General features: G+C 38.3%; 1 protein-coding gene across 1 annotated transcript in view; it reads left to right on the top strand.

Moving 5' to 3' along the window:
* The first annotated feature begins 4,317 nt into the window (after positions 1-4,317).
* Positions 4,318-19,193, top strand: part of SLC9A8 (solute carrier family 9 member A8) — a 91,308-nt gene continuing 76,432 nt past the window's right edge. The window contains exons 1-4 of the mRNA XM_044663822.1: positions 4,318-4,343; positions 5,357-5,359; positions 6,820-6,998; positions 10,393-10,473. Coding sequence (XP_044519757.1) covers positions 4,318-4,343; positions 5,357-5,359; positions 6,820-6,998; positions 10,393-10,473 — 289 coding nt within the window. The remainder of the gene's footprint in view (positions 4,344-5,356; positions 5,360-6,819; positions 6,999-10,392; positions 10,474-19,193) is intronic.

The raw sequence follows: 19,193 nt of genomic DNA on the forward strand, positions 1-19,193 counted from the left end.
GCAGGACCACTCTTATTAGTAAGAGTAGGTCTTCTAATAGGACCCTGCCTGATCAACTGTCTCAAGACCTATATCTAGCAGCATCTTAGGCTATTAAACTTTTGGTCCTGCAGTCACATTACTCTCCTTTATCTGATGAGTCAAGGGTTTGACTTATGAACAAGAAGAGGAGGGAATGAAGTAGTCTGAATAAATGAAATAGGTTAGAGAATAAAGTAGAATTGAAATAGATGAAGTAGATTAATCCATTCTTGCATTATTTAGGAAACTGACCTAGTCCCTCCAGGTCAAGCAACTTATGCAGGTGGTGGGCCAGAATCCAATTATCCTATGACCAATAAAGGGACATCAGGACAAACAAACAGGTCAGGATGGAATGCAAGGTAACACATAGCTAACTATAGATAAGTGATTAGGTACATGTGAAAAGTATATTACCCCTGAGTGACCCAAGTATTATCCACTTAGCACTGACCACATACACCTGTGTTTGTGATGAGTTTTGTTTTGTTTTTTTGCTTGATTGACAAATAACCTGCACGTGAAAGGAAATAGCCTTGTATCTTACAACTTATATAAACTGTCTTGTAATGTCAGTCTGAAACAGTTTCCATTAGGGAAGGCTGTCCCAGCTGGTAGATTTTTTAAAATCAATAAAGGTTCCAATTATTGAATTTCTGGGTGTCTGGACCCATTTTATGAAGTACTTCATTAGCTCCCTCTCCCCTTTATATGTCCTCTAAGACAATCAATCCTAAAGTCATTTCTTTTTCTATCCTTTGATGTTTTCATCAACTGCCATGGGTTCAGTGATTATGGTTATGCCAAGACTCATGTACCATAAAGATTAAAATTTTCTGGAGACTCTTGTCAACTTTTTTTGGGGGGGAACCCTAATTTTACCCCTGAGAACTCACCCCAAAGGAAGTCCCAGACTCACCCTTTAGGACTGAACAATAGACCTAAAAGTACTTAATGAATCCCAGTTTAGGTGGGACTGGTAGAAGTCAAATGTTAAGTACCCTTTTTGTCTTAGTAGTTTCTCCCTTTGTATTAAAGTCCACTCCAGGTAGCCCAGCCTGGGTTGGATCCTTTCCTTTTGTATCTATTTATCAGCCTCTCCCAGATAATCTTGTCTTAAGTCCTCTCATTTCCTTGTAGCCAGATAAAGTCAATCATACTTCCCAGTCCTCAGTTCCCCAAAGGAATAAATTCCCCAAGTTCTATTATTCAAAATCCTAGGGCTCTGGGGGCAGTATCTCTGGGAGGATCAATGCTGCCCCCAGAGCCCTAGGATTTTGACTGTGTAGCATTTTGGTGTCTGGCTTGGTGTAGGGGCTGATTATTTTGGACCTATCTCTTTCCTGATTAAAGACTTGGTTTTTATGACTACTTTAATGGTTCTGTGTTTTTCTAGGTTGACACTATCTTAATTTTTAACTATTAAATAAAAAGTGGGCCAGAGGAAAAAAAAAGGGCTTCCAGCCACATGTGTCCAATTACCTTGTCTTCTCTGTTAAGAGCCAGGGCTATGCACAACTTCTCTGGAATTCCAGAAAACTGCTCCCTTCCCCCACTTCCTCCTGGTATTCCAATTTATGCTCTTCCTACCATCCTTTTCCAAAACTTCTCTGACTGGAGGGCTCCAGTCTCACTCAGGGTAAGAGGAGTGCCTTCCAGACTTGGGAAGTCTGGAGACCTCTAAAATGGCTAAAGAGTGAGCATCCTCTTTTCTCTGCCTCTCTGTATTAAGAAGCTTGTTTTTAGATAAACAAAAGGGTTTGTCAGCATTCTTATTCAACCAGAAGGTGGGGGAAGAAGAAAAGTTGTAGCTTAGTTTTAAGATTAAACCTTTCTCCCTTTAACCCTAGGTACTCTTGGAGTGCTAGTGGCTAGTATAAATCTAGTTCTAATCTCTCTCCTAAATTATAACCCTATATTATCAACTATCTCCTAGATAACTCTATGGATATCCCAAAGGCATTTCAAACTCAACATTTCAAAAAAAAAAAAAAAAAAGGGTAAGAAGAGGAAGGTTATCCAGCAAAATAAACTGAGAAGTAGTCAGAACTCTGCTTTGCTCTGCTCCCTGCTCCAGCCTACAAGCTATTTCTAAGACTTGGGGTTCATCAGATCTCACTAAGCCACAAGTTTGGGGTCTCTAGATTCCATGTCGACAACACGATCTTCTCTACTAAGCACCAGGCCTCCCTAGATTTGTGGGAAATTCAAAGCCGTGCTAGAATTGTCTATACAAGTAGGAAATATCAGTACTAGAATCTCATTACACTAATAATATTACATGATGAGTATATTAAAGGAAGATTAAATGATATACAATGAATAAAGGTGCCTTTTTGAGGAAAACAAAAAGTTCTAATGCAGCTTCACACACTAGCCCTGTAGTACTGAGCAAATCACTTAACCTTTGCTTGTACCTTATTTTCCTCATCTGTAAATAGGGATGGCAACCCCTTCTCAAGGTTGTTGTAAAGATTAAATCAAATAATATTTGTAAAATGTTTAGCAAACGCACATAATAGATGCTATAACATGTTAGCAATTATTATGGAAGTACGGTTCAATACAGCAAGAAAAATGCCATGTGAGGTCTAAGTGGAATCATCCTCCACTGGGGGACACAGAAAAAGTTTTTTGTTTTTTTTTAAATCTCATTTCATTGATTGCCCATTCTACTGATGAGTAAGCTGAAACGAAGCTGAAGTAAATTACTAAAAATCATGAAGCTAGTATGTGCTAAAAGGGTCTATGAAGTGAGCTAGTTGCCTGGTAGCAATTTCACTGGATTTGCCAAGTCTGGGTTAAGTGACTGTGTGATCTTAGATACTTTATATAGGTATATAGGTACTTTTTATAGGTGGGAATGGGCAAAAAGGATTCATTCTAACATCCTTCCTGGTTTTCACATTCTATGAGCTGAGATTGTAAAGTGCCCCTCCCAGCATCCCACACCTTTTAGCCAGCCTCTGGCCCTAGGAATACCAGCCACAGAACCAGGAATGAGACCCTTGGAAAGGCTTTTCTCTCAGCCCTCAGGTTAAACGGCACTTAACCAAATTGTCGGAGATGGGAGTTGACAAAGAGGAAGGTGACCAGATCACGGTCAAGGTAACTAGTTAAGTGGCAAAGACAACTCTCCTTTCATCTCCCGGCAGAGATAGAGCTCTTGAATTCGGAGCGGGGAAGATCTGGATTCAAAATACCACCATGCTGACAAATGTGTTGTTAACTTAGAAAAAACACAGAACTATTAAATAGTCATAAAATCACTCTTTAATCAAAGGAAAGGGGGATGAGGGCTACCTGGCCTCTTTTGCAGAGCTGCGCCTTGTGCAGAGTCTTAAGAACTGCTTCGCTCTGCTCCCTGATCCCCCTTGGAGTGACACCGCTCTAGATGACGACTCCCCAGAACAAAGGAAATTGGGGAACTTATATACCATTTGGGAAGATCCAGGGGCGCGGAGAGATGATTGACATTATACCGACAGAATACAATCAAGTTTGGGAAAGGAATCATAGCTAGAGGCTAGGGTGTAAGGGAAGGGGCTGCTTATACAAAGGATACTAAAGGATGGTCCCTGCCCAGGTGTGTCCCCATGGGTAAGGTCTCTGATACAAAGGGGAAGACTGCCTAAGGCGAAAGGGTTATTTAGCATTTACCCTAGGGTCCATTATTCAGTCTGCAACTGCTAGCCTGAGATTCCCTTCAGGGTGGATTCTCACGGGAACAGGGAACAAGCACAAGCTTTGGGGGTCTCCAGCCTACAAACTATTTCTAAACTTGGGGTTCATCAGATCTCACTAAGCCACAAGTTGGAGACTCTAGATTCCATGTTGACAGTGTATTAACTAATCGTGGTTAAAGGGCATTTATGTTAAAGGAGTTTGTACGCTAAGGACAAAATGAATGAATCACGAGTCCTCGAACATGGCCTTCCCCGCCCCCCAGTTTTTCCTTAGTCTCATCTAGGGTAAATGGCACATCGCTAGGTCAGGAAAGTCGAAAGAAGAATGAAGTAACCCACCGCCCAGGACGCCTTACAGGCAGCCACGTGGTCACCAAGTCATGTGCCTTCCCCTCACCCCCACCCATTCCCGCTCCCTATTCCTCTCCTCAGCCCCAGCGAGAACCAGAGAGACGAAAGGAAAGAGGAGCCTTCCCCTCTTTCTCCCAGCCCGGTGCCTTCCCACATCCGGCTCCTCTCTCGGTTCCCCGCCCCCCTCCACCGGAAGCCCTAGGCAGCCCACTAGCCCCGCGCTACTGCGGGCTCTCGGTGGCCGCGGTGGATCCGCAGGATGGGGGACAAGATGGCGGAAGAGGAGTGAGTGGGATTTCCGGGAGGTGGAGGGGCTATGGGCCCCCAGGGTGGGGGTGAGGCCCTCGCTGGAGTGGGGCGGGGCAGTCCGGCCGCATCCTCGGTGTGGCCTTCAGCCCCCAGCCTGGGCTCGTGACTGGCGGCCCCTGGGGTCTGCGGGTGGCGACCCCGCCCCCAGCCGCAGACCTTTGGTTGGCGGCCCCTCCCTTTCTCTGTGTGGAGGGTCGAGGTCACCTCCTTCCTCCCAGACCTGACCTTTGACAAATGTGGAAACTTAGGCCCACTTACCGAGGGAACATTTCTATTCTTTCGTCCCTCCCCCAAGGTCCCGGGCCTCACAACCCCTGCCTTTTTTTTTTTTTAATAAGATCCTGTTACCCTTTGCGGGGATGGTGCTAGGAGGCCCCTACCCCGGTCTCCGGAAAGGAGGAGCACCACCTTGGGCTTTCCTCCTGAAAATCTTGTTCACTGAGCTTGGTCAGAGCGCTCGCCCAAAATCATTTAGTGATTTACCTGGGATTAGATCCCGAGCTCTCTGTCTCACAGTGGTTAGAAAAATTGAATTTGGAAAGGGGAAAACCTGGGTTCAAATCCAATTGAGAAATTTACTGTGACTGAGCAAGTCATTTTAACCTCATAAAGTTTTATTTGTAAAATAAGGCTAATAATGACAAGGCACCTCATAATATGAGATTTCAATGGGATGATGTATGTAAAAGTTGGAAACCTTAAAGCTTGCAAGTTATCAGTATAGGCTACCATTATTACTTCCAGTGCAAGAACATCCTCATTTTACAAAAGAAAATCAGGCTTGAAGAGAAGCAGCAGTGTCCACACAATTATATAACTGCATATTAAGGTTTAAAAAAAGCCCATTTCTGGCTCTGACCCTTGAATGTAGATATTGAGAGTTGGTTGTGGAGTGTCAGGGAAGGAATAATAGTAATAATAGAGGTTAGCATTTATATAGCTCAGGTGCTTACACAATTGCCTCATTTTATTCTTCTCAACTACCCTAGGAGGTAGGTGCTATTACTATTCCCATTTTTGAGTTGAGGTAAATAGTTTAAATGATTTGCCCAAGAGCTATTAAATTTCTAGGATTGGATTTGAACTTAATCTAGGTTCAGCATTCTTATGCAATGCTGCCACCTAGCTGACTAATAGATTTGGAGTTCTAGAACCCAAGATTTTTTCTGTGTCTAAATTGTGCCCTTGGACAAATCTTTTTTAACTTCTGTAGACCCCATTTTCCTTATCTGTAAAGTAAAGGGGTTGATTTCTGAAGTTCTTCAAAGCTCTAAAGTTTTATTACACTAATGCAAAGTATAATGTTATCCAGCCTTTTTTTTTTTAAACCCTTATCTTCCATCTTAGATCCATTATTGTATACTGGTTCCAAGGCAGAAGAGTGGTAAAGTCTAGGCAATGAAGGTTAAGTAACTTGCTCGGAGTCATACAGCTAGGAAGTGTCTTATACCAAAGTTGAACCCAGGACTTCCCATGCCCAGAGAGTTGGGCATGATAACTTATCCAATGTCATATGGCTATTAGTTTCTCTGTGAGATTGAACCTAGCCTCCTTCCTTAAAGGGTAGAATTCTTTCCATTTCACTACAATTATATTTTCAAGTAACTTGTATACTTGCCAGTAGGCAGGAAGTAGAAGACACATGTCTTGAAACCAGATTTATGAGATAAATTTCTGAATGCAACATTGATACCATTCTTTATGTCACAGCTTTTCAGAGTTGTCTCTTCAACATGGAGACATTTTGCGAAGAGGCTAAATAGATGTAGAAAATAAAAAATACTCCAGTTTTCTTTTTTTGTTTTTCCCCTCCAAAAGTGGAAAGCGTTTTGTTTATACACTTTGTGTTGACTATGGCCAATGGCATAATATATACTTTTATATTACTTTAGTAATAGTTGTAACTATCATTTATATAGCATTTTACAAATATCCATTTTATCTTTACAGCTCTGGGAGGGGAATGCTTTTTTATTCCCATTTTGCAGATGAAGGAACTGACGCAGAGAGATTAAGTGACTTGTACCAGGTTATACATGCAACAAAGTGTCTGAGGTTGGATTTAAACTCAGATGTATCTAACTCTAGGCTTGGTGCTCTATATTCTGTGTCACCTAGCTGTTTTCATCTTCTAATTTGGTGGTATTTCCAGGCTGCTCTTAAAGGTGCCTTGGTTGTAATGATAAAATGGCATATGACCTTGGGCAAGTCATTTAACCTCTCTATGTCTCAGTTTCCTTAACTCTAAAGCAAGAAAATAGGGTTAGATGACCTCTTAAGGTTCCTTCCAGCTCAAAATTTATGGTCCTAGGATGTTGTAGTGGGTAACCATAACAAGCTGGCCTTGTAAAACTTGTTCTTTCAACTGCTTATTTAATAGTTCATCATTGTGTGTTTATACCTTAGAGAGAAGCATTCTCTTTTTATCTGTTTGGTTTATGTCTTCTGACAGGTACCTCAACACAACCCATGAGGGTCCCAATATAACCCTACATACCACCCTGGCCATCACTACCAAATTGGTGCTTCCAACTCCTGCCAAACCTATCCTTCCAGTCCAAACTGGAGAGCAAGCTCAGCAAGAAGAGCAATCCAGTGGCATGACTATATTCTTTAGTCTACTTGTTTTAGGTGAATTTTGAAATAATATTCTTTACTTATTTGAAATATTGTGTCTGTATGGAAAATACTTATGTTTGTTCTCCTTTGCTCAGATGTGTTTAAAAAAAAACCCAAAAAACAAACCCTTACCATCTGTCTTAGAATCGATATTGGTTTCAAAAGGCAGAAGAGTGGTAAGGGCAAGTTTTTTCTACTCTCAACAAAAGCTGATCTCTTCATAATCTGTCATTTATTTTCCTTTATGAAATACTACTTAGCCTTTTTAGAGGTGTTTTATAATGTCTGCTCACAGGGTATCTTGAAGAAATAGAAAGAGATGATTCAAAATCCTTATTGAAATAACACATGATTATTTAGAATCAAGAATGATGAGTGAGAGAGTTGATGAAAAGTACAAAACTTTTAGTTAGGTAGAGTAATGATACAAATTACAGTTTGACTCTGGTCTGAAGAGAAAATGCCATGGCCTCTTGGTGGCTAAGGAAAGGTGGAATTTAAAATTTTCTCCCTTCTTTGGTGCTTTATTTATATTTCTAGCCAACTTACATTCTCTCAGGGGAATACAAGGCCAGAATGGACATCTTTGTTGTGCTTTGCCCGGATGCTATGTTTCAGATAAATGTGCAGTGTCTTTTTGTTCATTATCACTATATTTCAGAAATGGCTTGAGTCTTGGTAATATAATAGTTTTATTTGAAAGCTTAGAATACAAATACAAAATACCTCTCTGAATTCTATTTGGATTTAATAAACATCAATAACTCTATTTGTAAATCTCTTTAGATAGCATTTCTTGTATAGTAGTTAAGAAATTCAAGAGAATATTTCTGTTGAAATGCAATATGAAGATGGAACATAATTCCTTTGAGGCCAAAGAGGATCATTATTCTATTTAATGTTGCAGGCAATTTGATATGTTAAAGATTATAAAAGAGGGATCAGAAAAAATAATTTTTTTTGGTAAAAATTATGCCCATCCTTCATTATTTCTCCATAAAGGGGTGGAGGTGGGAAAAAGGAGGTAAAATTTTAAGATTGGCTTTATTTATAGTAAATGTTTAATAAAATGTTTAATATAGTAAAATGTTTAATGTTTATTTAGTAGAATTTATTAAATTGAATATTTAAAATGAACTTATGCCAAAGACCACAAAACTGGTTTCCACAGCTTGCTGACTAATTAAAACAAAAAATCTACTTATGCTTTATACCTTTGTTAGGCCAAAAAAGTGTTTGGTTTAATTTATATGGTGCTACCTTTTTCCCTAGGGTAATCAGATCTTCAAATGTCTTTCCAAAATCACATTTAATATCAAGTAGGGTATTTTAGGGAGTTTGTTCATTTGCTTGTTTTTGAACTCTACTTTTTTTAACTTGTGTATCCAGAAACACTTAATGAATTTAACTTAACTGCTTCCTGGAATGCTAGTGTATGCCGGTAGAATGGATTAAGAATTTTTAAATGAATTGGGAAAATTTTATCTTGTATCTGTATTTGTACATTATGCCTATTTACTTCTGATCAGAGGTTTAAATGAGATATATCTAAGGTCTTAAAAAAAGAGTGCTCTATATGAGGTGATGTGTCATTGCACTAAATTCATGAACCATAATGAATGGAAGGAAACTAGAACATTTTAGCATGGGCAGTGAAGAGTGAGAGTCTCACCTTGTATGTCATCTCATTGCCCTTATTCTGCTGTTTAAATTGGGCCAGAAAATAAATTGCAAGGTTTTTTTGTGCCGTTGATCACTGTGGGTCACAAATTATGATAAAGAAAAGGAGATAATTTGATTGCAAGTCAGAGATATTGCTGGATAAAAGTATAATGGGTATGCATAGCATATACTTTCCTTCAGTTATAACTTGTTTCTAGGGTCTTAAGAAAGATTGTCAAAATTGTAAGATTGAGCACCTGTGGGTTTTCTTATGTGTTTATGGGTATATTTTTAACCCTTTAACAATTGGCTAGCAGTCTATACTGATTTTTTAGAACGTTAGGCCATAATAATGCCTGTATACCATTTTTATTACTCTTATACTTGGCAATGATCAACATTTTTTAACTGATAAAGTAGATGTAGATTGTTGGAATTGACAAATCCATGCTTTAATATTATTTTTTTCAATTACTTCTTTATGAATTGGGAGGATTGTATTTTGAGAATTACCATTGTGTTAAATTGTGAGATATATAACATTCGTGTTGATTTATTTCCCCTCTTTCCTTTGGTGTTAGAATCACAAAAATGTGGGGCAGCTGGGTAGCTCAGTGAATTGAGAGCCAGGCCCAGAGATGGGAGGTCCTAGGTTCAAACGTGGCCTCAGATACATCCTAGCCGTGTGACTCTGGGCAAGTCACTTAACCCCCATTGCCTAGCCCTTAACATTCTTCTGCCTTGGAGCCAATACACAGTATTGACTCCAAGACAGAAGGTAAAAGTTTAAAAAAAAAAATCACAAAAATGTTAGTTGATGTGTGTCAGCAACTGATTTATTGGTTATTTGTTTGCTTTAGTTAAAAACAAGGAAAGCAAAGGATTATTTCTAATAAAAAGATGCTATATAATGTAATAGAATAATATCTTTGTTTCTCTGTATTCTATTACAACTGTATTTACTTAGATTTTAGTAGCCAAGCAATTTAAAATTAGGAACAAAATTATGTTTCTAGCTTTTAAAAATCACTTTTCCATTTATAAATAACAATCTATATACATGATGTCTCCAGGTCTTGACATTCACTTATTGGGGCTATATTTTACTATATACACCCTGTGCAATATGATCTACAAACCTGAAGAACTATGAACTTATAAATCATCATTATTCATAAATATAACAAATTCAGAAATATTTTTTAAAATCACTTTTCCATTGGTCAGTTCATAACTCATCATGTGTTATACTATGTTATGTGATCTCTCTAAAGTGAGATCTTTTTGAAAGGAAAGAAGTTTGTGTGCACTGAAAAATAGCACTGATTGTACACTTTACTTAGGTTTCATATGAGCCAGGTTTTATGGGAAAATGAAACCCATGTTGAGGTCAAAATGATAGTTTTATTCTATTTTCAATAATTTTTAAAACATTTAAAATTGTGAACAGCTAGTTAGCTCAGTTAATTGAGAGCCAAGCCTAGAGATGAGAGATTGGGGGTTCAAATCTGTTGTCAGACACTTCCTAGCTGTGTGATCATGGGCAAGGCACTTAACCCCCATTTTTTAGACCTTAACATTCTTCTCCCTTGGAACCAATACACAGTATTGATTCTAAGAATGAAGGTAAGGGATAAAAAAAATTGACATTATATGTTGTATATTTTACCAGATTTTTAGTCACCTTTAAATGATTGCTAGAAATTGGCCATTGTTAACAGTGTTTTTAACTTCCCTTGAACAGCTATTTGCATCATATTGGTGCATTTATTGATCAGATACAGACTACATTTCCTACCAGAGAGTGTTGCAGTTGTCTCCCTAGGTAAGTAGTTAAAATCTGTTTAAATTAAAGTTATTAATGATATTAATTCAGTTTAAATTGATGACCTTTTGGAGGGGAAAGTCCATAACTATAATTTCATTAATGTAAGGAATTCTTGGTTTAGAAACCCCACTCTACCTTTGCAAATTGGAAATCCTTTTGTAACTTAAAACTTTAGAGCATTATTTAGGGCACCAAGATTTTTAAAGATTTGTCCACAATTACACTATTAGTACATATGTAAGAAGGAAAACTTGAATATAGGTCTTACTTGGGCCTTATATACATTGTGCTACAATGTTTCTCTATATTAAACCCAGTTAATTTGTAGAATTATTAAATTTAGAGCTGAATCTAACCTACTCTCTTTGTATAAATGAGGAAACTGAGGCCCAGGAAGGAGAAGTTGTTTTATCCAGTGTCCCACAAATGAGTTGATGGCAGAACTGGAATTAGGACCAAGTTTGGTGTGGTGTAAAGAGAGGCAAATTCAGGTTCAGGAGAGAATTTAATTTGAATCCTGCTTTTGACATTTATTAGCTGTGAAACCATCAATTTCCTTATTTATAAAATGGAGATGATGATATGCATCTCAAAAGGTTGTTTTCAAGATCAAATGAGAGAATGTATATGTAAAGTTATATAAATTTCCTCTTTTCTTTTTCCTACTAGAACCCCAATTCTATTGTTAACAGACTTCCCTTCATCTTAGATTTCTTCTCATCATACTTTTAATTTTCTAGAGTCCATGAACACTTGGTTCCTTCCAAAGATACTACATCTCTGGCCAACATCTCTAGTATTGGGTGCTCCCTCTGGAGCCTCTCAAACCTATTGGGACAAGTGGAATAGAGATACTTTTTGTTTCTAGAAACATCCTGTTTCTAGACTCTCTTTCTCTCTCTCTCTCTCTCTCTCTCTCTCTCTCTCTCTCTCTCTTACCTTAGTATAATTTGACATTTGAGTTCCCCCCAAATACCATACTATGCAAATTTGTACACTGAAAACCACAGAGCATATAATGAAAATGGGCTTAGTGGAATAATGCTCAAAAATGTCATCGCTGACTCAAAAAAGGAAGATAGGAACCTAATAAAAATGGTAGCACAGTTCTACCCATTAAATGGTTAAGAAATATATAAATGTTACAATAAATAGTGGCACATCTTTGACTACAGTCTGTCTTCAACCTCAAGCTCAAGGTTGGGTAGGATGGAACTCTGGGCTTGGGGTGGGAGAAGGAGGTCAAACCACTGAACCAATTTTCCTTCACCCATAGCTGTTACTGCACCCAAAAATATACAGTAAATATGGTGTTTTACCTTGTAAAAGACCTGAAGTTTGTGGAAGCGAATGTGAGAAAGATTGCAGCTTAGGAGTTGTTGTGAAGTGGTGCAATTTTTCTATATTCTCAATATTTTTCAAACAGAACTGACTACATTTCTTATTTTAAGCTATCTACCTCTCCCCGTCTATATTATTGTTTTAATCATCAGCCTCCAGATCACCCTCCTTTTTTCAAGGAGTTCAGGATCTGGCTCATTGTCTTCTTTGTGCCAACTTTGGTCTATCTACTACAGAGACTTCAGAATACATTTTGATGTTTCCTAAACACCCTGTTATCTTAGTTCCTCCTTTCTAACTCTCATGACTTACATGGATGGGATTTATATGAATGGGCCTAACTTAGAGCTCATTACCCATAGCTGCTACCACCATGATCTTGAGCTCTCCCCTGTCTAATCATATCCTTTTGTTCTTTTTGTCTTTCTCTTTTATTATATTAAAAAAATTTTTTTTGAAACCCTTACCTTCTGTCTTGGAATCAATACTACATATTGGCTCCAAGGCAGAAGAGTGGTAAGGGTAGGGAATGGGGGTTAAGTGACTTGTCCAGGGTTACCCAGCTAAGAGGTGTCTGAGGCCAGATTTGAACCCAGGACCTCCTGTCTCTAGGCCTGGCTTTCAATCCACTGAGCTACCTAGCTGTCCCATGTCTTTCTCTTTTAAGGCAGCAAAGTGGTAGAGGGGATAGAGTTCTGGGCCTAGAGTTAAGAAGACTCAAATTAAAATCCAGCTTCATACACTTCCTAGTTATGTGACCCTGGGCAAGTCACTTAATCTGTTTTTCTTAGTTTTGTTAATTGTAAAATGAAGATTTTAATAGCTCCTACCTCCCAGAGTAGTTGTGAAAATCAAATGAAACAATGCTTGTAAAGCATTTAGCACATAGTAGGCACTTAATAAATGCTTCTTCCTTCCTCTTTCCCCTGCCTCCTGCTTCAAACTATTTTTTGTCATCACTTAGGCCTGACTTTCAGGCCCTCAGTTCTTATCTGCTTTTATTTCTCTCCATTTCTCGTTTATCCCTGATGTGTGGCTTCACTGTCCTTCTTCTGTATCCTCTTCATCTTCTGATGTCATGTATAATATACCCAAATCAGCAGGGTTATGGCTCTTCTTCCAGTTTCATTCATTAGCCTGTGGGCAGGTTGCAACCTCTTCCTATCAACTGATTCTTTTCTTTCTGCCTTCAAACAGGCTGTAGTCTCTCCCTGCCTTAATAACTCTCTACTTGGTCACTCTTTACCCTGTTCTGACTAGGATCTTATCCCCCTTTGCCCTTTTGCTTTTTTCCATATTCTTACTCTTTTGTTGCTTTCATATACAGTTGAAGTCACACCACAATGACAACTGAATATACTACTAATTTATCTTATCTAACTCAGCTGGGCCTGCACTATCAGAGGACAATCCTTTTGTGCTTTTCTACTTGAAACTCTGGCACATTCTCCTATTTGACTATAACCTACTGTCACCCCTTTCCCTATATTTCAGCCCTCCTGTAATTGTTCTCTGACTTTATCAAGTGTTTTTTCATGCCACTACTTTTGCTCAGCTTTCACTTTCCTTCCTCTCCAGCCTCAACCCAGTAGTTACACATTTCCACCCTTCACTGTTCTCTTGAATCTCTTGACCCCTTTTCTTTTCTTACTCTTCCCTTGCCAAACCTCAAGCCTAAATTATTTACACCATTTGTCTCTTCCACTCCTACTTACAAGTTGCTGAATTAAGCTAGAGGAAAAACCTACACTAGATAAATTACACAATCATGTTATCCAACCTTAGCTGGACCCTCACTGCTGTTGGGCAGTTCTTTTATTCCTTCTTAATTGATTCCCTATCTTACTCTCTACAGAAGCTGTTCCATCTCTTACTTCCTCAAGCCTCTCACCTTCTCCCTCTCTCACTTAGCTGAGGACTTTGCCTTTTGATGGAAAAAATTGAAGCCATTTGATATGAGCTCTCTATTCTATTCTCATCAATCCAAATCCACTTGCCATGATTTTCCAATTTCTCCTTTCCTTCCAGTCTGTGAGGTGACCATTTTTCTTACCAAGGTCAGTCCCTCTACATGTGCACTTGATTTCCCACTCTCTTCTTCATCCAGCTACATGCTCAATTATTGTCCCTCTGCCCTCTTCTTATTAGCTGGTTCCTTTCCAGTTGCCTTCAAACATGCCCAAGCCTCTCCTAGCCTTCGTCAGAGGTATGTAGACAACTTTTTTAAGGAGTTTGGCTGAGATAAGGAGGAGAGAGATAAGACAAAAACTGAAAGATTCCTTGCCTTCAAGGAGTTACTTTATGCCAAGGGAGACTACATGTATACGTATAAGTATATGCAAAATAATTTTGGGGGAGAAGTCTAGCAGTAGGTGGAAATTAGGAAGGATTTTCATATAAGCAATAGCACTTGATCTCATTCATAATCCAACTACTCCCTACCTTTCTAGTCTTTTTTCTTTTTTTTTAGTATCAATTCTAAATATCTTCTTAGTATCTATCTAAGTACTTCTATGTATTAATTCTAAGACAGAAGAACAGCAAAGGCTAGGCAATTGGGTTAAGTGACTTGCCTAGGATCACATAGCTGGGAAATGTCTGAGGTCAAATTTGAACCTAAGTCCTCCCAACTCTAGGCCTAACACTGGGCTACCTATCTGCCCTCTTCTAGTCTTTTTATGCTAAACCTGTGGTGTACTTTTTGATCCATTAGCACTGTCCTGATGTTTATTGAACAAGCCACTCCATTCCCAGATTTGGGGAATTTTCACATGCATTGAATGCTCTCCTTTCTCATCTCTACTTCTTGGCTTCCCTCATTTCCTTCAAGTACCAGTTAAAGTACAACCTTCAACAGGATGGTTTTCCCAATTCTTCTTAATTCTAGTGCTTTCCTTCTGTGATTATTTCTAATTTATCTTGTATTATAGCTCACTGAGGAAGTAGAGAACACTAATGACAAGAGGAGTAATAATCTTGCCTTTTTAGGCAACTATTTGACAGTTAACCTTGTTATTTACTAAATTTCTAATGCTTTTATCTAGTATTAGACAGATTTTATTTATGTCAATAAAGTCAGCTTTACTTAGTTCCATTCAGCAACCATTTTAAAATACCTATTGTGTTCAAGGTATTGTGTTGGTTGCTAGGACCACAAAAATTTTTTTTTAAGTAGTCCCTTCCCCATGGAGATTTAATTAATAGTCATCATTTGCTATCTTATGTATTAAAACAAATTTATGGATAATTTTTGTTTTGACACAACATATTTGTCCCAGGAAATACAAAAAATTCTCTACAATGTATTCTCTGAAATCATTGAACAAAATGGCCTTAAACAGTGAATGTGACTGATAATGCATGTCACTTTTCACTTTTGTTATTTTTTTGTTTATCAGGAGGGAAAGATTTGTGTTTCATGGATTTCAAACCCATTCTATCTAAAGATTTCTAAAAATTAGATGTATTAAAAGCAGGCAAAATGAACTTTTAAAATTAGTTAGAATGTAAACATAGCTAGATAATAATTAATGAAACTATAGATCATTGAAGTGTTCATATGAATTCAGGTCTGTGTTCCATATTGTATTCTTAGGGGGAGTACCTATAAAAGAGTAAGAAGCAAATAAAGAATTAAATGAAAGTAATTGATAATAATTGTAGGATTGATTGAAAATGTTTAAACAAGCTTTTTTGTAGATTTGAGGGGCAAAAAAGTATCAAAGGGGAGTAATTAATTAAGTAGAGTGGGGTTTTTTGTTTATTTTGCTTTGATAGAAACAGAATAGATTGTTTTGGGGAAAGAATAGAGTTTGAGTTTATAGCCCTATCATTGTTCTTCCTTAGTGGTATGTCTCTAACTGAGGCAGACATAATTGTGGGTACTTTTATTCTCTATCTTGACATTTATGTAGTCATGAACCATAGAAGAGATAGCCACTTGCAAGTCATTGAAATAGTCTCATTTTATCTGTTTACTTCTTGTTCTTCAAAATTGCTTCCTTAAACTCCATTTCTGGCCATTTCTAACTGTTAAGTTATTTGAGGGCCAAAACTCTTTCCCACTTTTCCACTGATCTGACCTCAACTTCAACCTCTAACTCTAGACATGAATAGTTTGATCATTGCATAATAATCTTGCTCCATAGCTGCTAGAAAACTATATGTCTGTTTCTAAATATTTCATTTCCACATTGTTTTGTATAGAGCTTCATAAGGCTTCATGTGTAGTAATGAAATAGTTACAGTCTTAGGCAATACAGTAATTACTGATTAAAAATATAATTATAGCATTATAGAACACAGTTACAGAGACTATTACTGTATTGAAGCTTGGCTAGAGTTTTATAGAATGAGAAACCAATTAGCACAGTGCATTGCACAGACACTTAATAAATAGCCTCCTTTCCTCTCCATATTTCAAAACTCTTTGATGTTATCGCCAGTCTCTTCCTCTTTGTTCTAGTCCCTGATGAAGTGGTGACCCTTCTTGCCAAGGCCAGCCATTCTTTATAGGACCCTTGAGCCTATTCCCTTTTATTCTCTGATGTATTGTTCTTGTTATCATACATCCTGTCTCCCTAATCTTTTCTCTCTTCTTTTGGCTTCTTCCTTGCTGCCTAAAAGTACTTCTAGGTCTGTCTCCCTTATCCTTAGAAAACCCTTGCCTAACTATACTTTCCCTTCAGGGTGTTATAGAGGAACAATATGGCTGAATAGAGGCTAAGTATTGGAGGGCTAGATGGTACTAGTTGAGTCTTCTAGGCAGGGAGGCTATCTCTTTAGTACAAGATGATTTGGGTCAGCCAGAGGTTGTGTGAGCCTGGCTGAAATGTTTTAGTCAGCCTACCTGCTGTCTCTAAGTTCCCTTGAAGGGAGGAGTAAAAGCCCCTTCCTTCTGGAAAGAAACTCTAAGCCCACAGGAAGTGAACCTGGTTCACTTTCTGACCAAAGTGGATGCCTGATTTAGCCCTCAGGAAACCAAGGAAAGCTATCTTTCCTTCTTCAGCCTTGGCCCTAATTGATAGTATAATGAATCAACAGAAGCTCTTTGAATAAAGGCCAAGGGGTTTATTAAAGGCAAGGGTAAGCTGAGGGAAGAGGGTTAAGGTCTGGAAACTGTTGCTAAGGTTGAAGCCAGTGCTGGGGAGGGTCACAGAAGGTAGAGGTCAGGCTGAGGGAACCAGCCCCTCAGCCAGGGATAGATCTCACTGCCCTGATGTAGAAAGGTCTAGCAGATTAACAAATAAGGTGATGGCTTGGTTTAAGGTTGTCCCTGCCTGCCTAAGGAAACTAATTTCCCACGTTCTCCCCCAAATTCCCTTCTCCCAGGGCCCAATGGGGAGATCCAGGGGATAGCAGGATGTCAAGGGAAAGGTCAAGGAAAATTTGCCCCACAGTTGGTTCTCCAGGAATATTTATAGTCCCAGCTCTAACGGTTTTTTGGCCATGAGACCAGGGTCCAAGAGATTCTTGCAGTAATCCTGCATTACAAAGGTAACATCCTAAATCTCTCATCCCCTTATTGGTTTAAGTCTCTGAAAAAATTTTCAGTTTTTATTTATTTTGCTTCTTCTATCATTGCTTTCACTTCTCTTTTCACTAACTTCTCATACCCTATATAATTTGGCTGCCGAACTCATCACCTAATTGAAACTACTCTCTCTAAAGTTACCAATGATTTTTAAATTGTCAAATCCAGTGACTTTTCAATCTACATCCTTCTTGCTATCTCTGAGGCATTTGACACTGTTGACCATCTTGCCCTTCTAGATATTCTCTCCTCTCTGGGTTTTCATGATGCTTTTCTCTCTCAGTTCTCCTCCTGTATGTTTAACCATTCATTTTTATCCTTGTTCGCTGGATCATTATCCATATTCTTCTTCTTAACTGTGTGTGTACCCTAAAGCTCAGATCTGAGCCCTTTGCCCTTCTCTTGCCACAGTCTCTGTCTTGGTAAGTTCCTCAACTTGTATGGGTGCAATTATTATCTTTGCAGATGACTCTTAGATCTGCATATCTAGCCCTAATCTATTTCCTAGTTCCATTCCAATAGAAGCATCTTAACTCCAGTTGCCTAGTCCTTACTGTTCTTTTGCCTTAGAATCAATAAAATAGAAGATAAGGGTTTTAAAAACCACATTACCAACAAACTGTTCATCTTGATTTGGAGTCTACCTGGATACTACATTTATTTCTATCTTTTCATTAGGGATCTTCAAGATCCTTCATGGTTTTTTTTTTCCTTTCAGTTTTATCATCTCATTTTGTTTTTATATCAGTCATTTCCAGACATATTGAATCTCTCCCCTCATTCCCTCCCTTCTCCTAAAATAACAAAAAGGTAAGCAAAATTCTATAACATTGTGGATACATGCAACATTCTATACATGTAGTTCACTATCATTCCAAAGAAAAGAAGGAGAAAAATAAAGAGATTTCCCCATCTTTTGGGGACTTTCTTTATATTTTCTTAAATATATACATTTTATTTTAAACCTGATATTCCTTCTTTTTCCTTTATTGTGTAACCTCAACTCTTTTCATGCACTAATTTTTTTTTACTAATTACATGTAATAAAATTTCATATAAGTTTTCCAAAATTATATGATCCAAATTGTCTTCTCTTTCCCTCCCCCACTCCCAGAGCTGGCAAGCAATTCAATCTGGATTATACATGTATTATCACACATAACATATTTAGGAAAATTATTTTTGAAACTTTGTTTCCCTTGGGATGGGAAAAGATTGGAATTGAAGCAGGGATACTAGGTAGACACTGTTGCAATAATCCAGTTGAGAGGTGATAAGGGCCTGAAATAGGATAGGGAGTGTGTGAATGGAGAGAAGGGAACATTTGCAAGAAATGTTTTGTAGTTACACTTATAGTTTTGTGGTTACAAGTGACAATTCTGGGGAATTAATTAGATATTGAGAGTGAGGGAAAAGTAAGAGTCAGAGATGATTCCAAGATTGCGAACCTAAGTGATCATAAGGATAATAGTGGTGCTTTTAACAGAAATAAAGAAATTTTGTAGGAATGAATTTCTAAGGGAAATATAAATTCTATTTTGTACATTTTTTTAACCCTTAACTTCTTTGTATTGGCTCCAAGGCAGAAGAATGGTAAGGGTAGGCAATGGGGGTCAAGTGACTTGCCCAGGGTCACACAGCTGGGAAGTGTCCGAGGCCGGATTTGAACCTAGGACCTCCTGTCTCTAGGCCTGACTCTCAATCTACTGAGCTACCCAGTTGCCTTCTTACTGTGTATTGGCTCCAAGCCAGAAGAGTGGTAAGGGTGGGCAATGGGGTCAAGTGACTTGCCCAGGGTCACACAGCTGGGAAGTGTCTGAGGCTGGATTTGAACCGAAGACCT

This window comes from Gracilinanus agilis, chromosome 2 (assembly GCF_016433145.1).
Source record: "Gracilinanus agilis isolate LMUSP501 chromosome 2, AgileGrace, whole genome shotgun sequence".
NCBI classification, from domain to species: Eukaryota; Metazoa; Chordata; class Mammalia; order Didelphimorphia; family Didelphidae; genus Gracilinanus; species Gracilinanus agilis.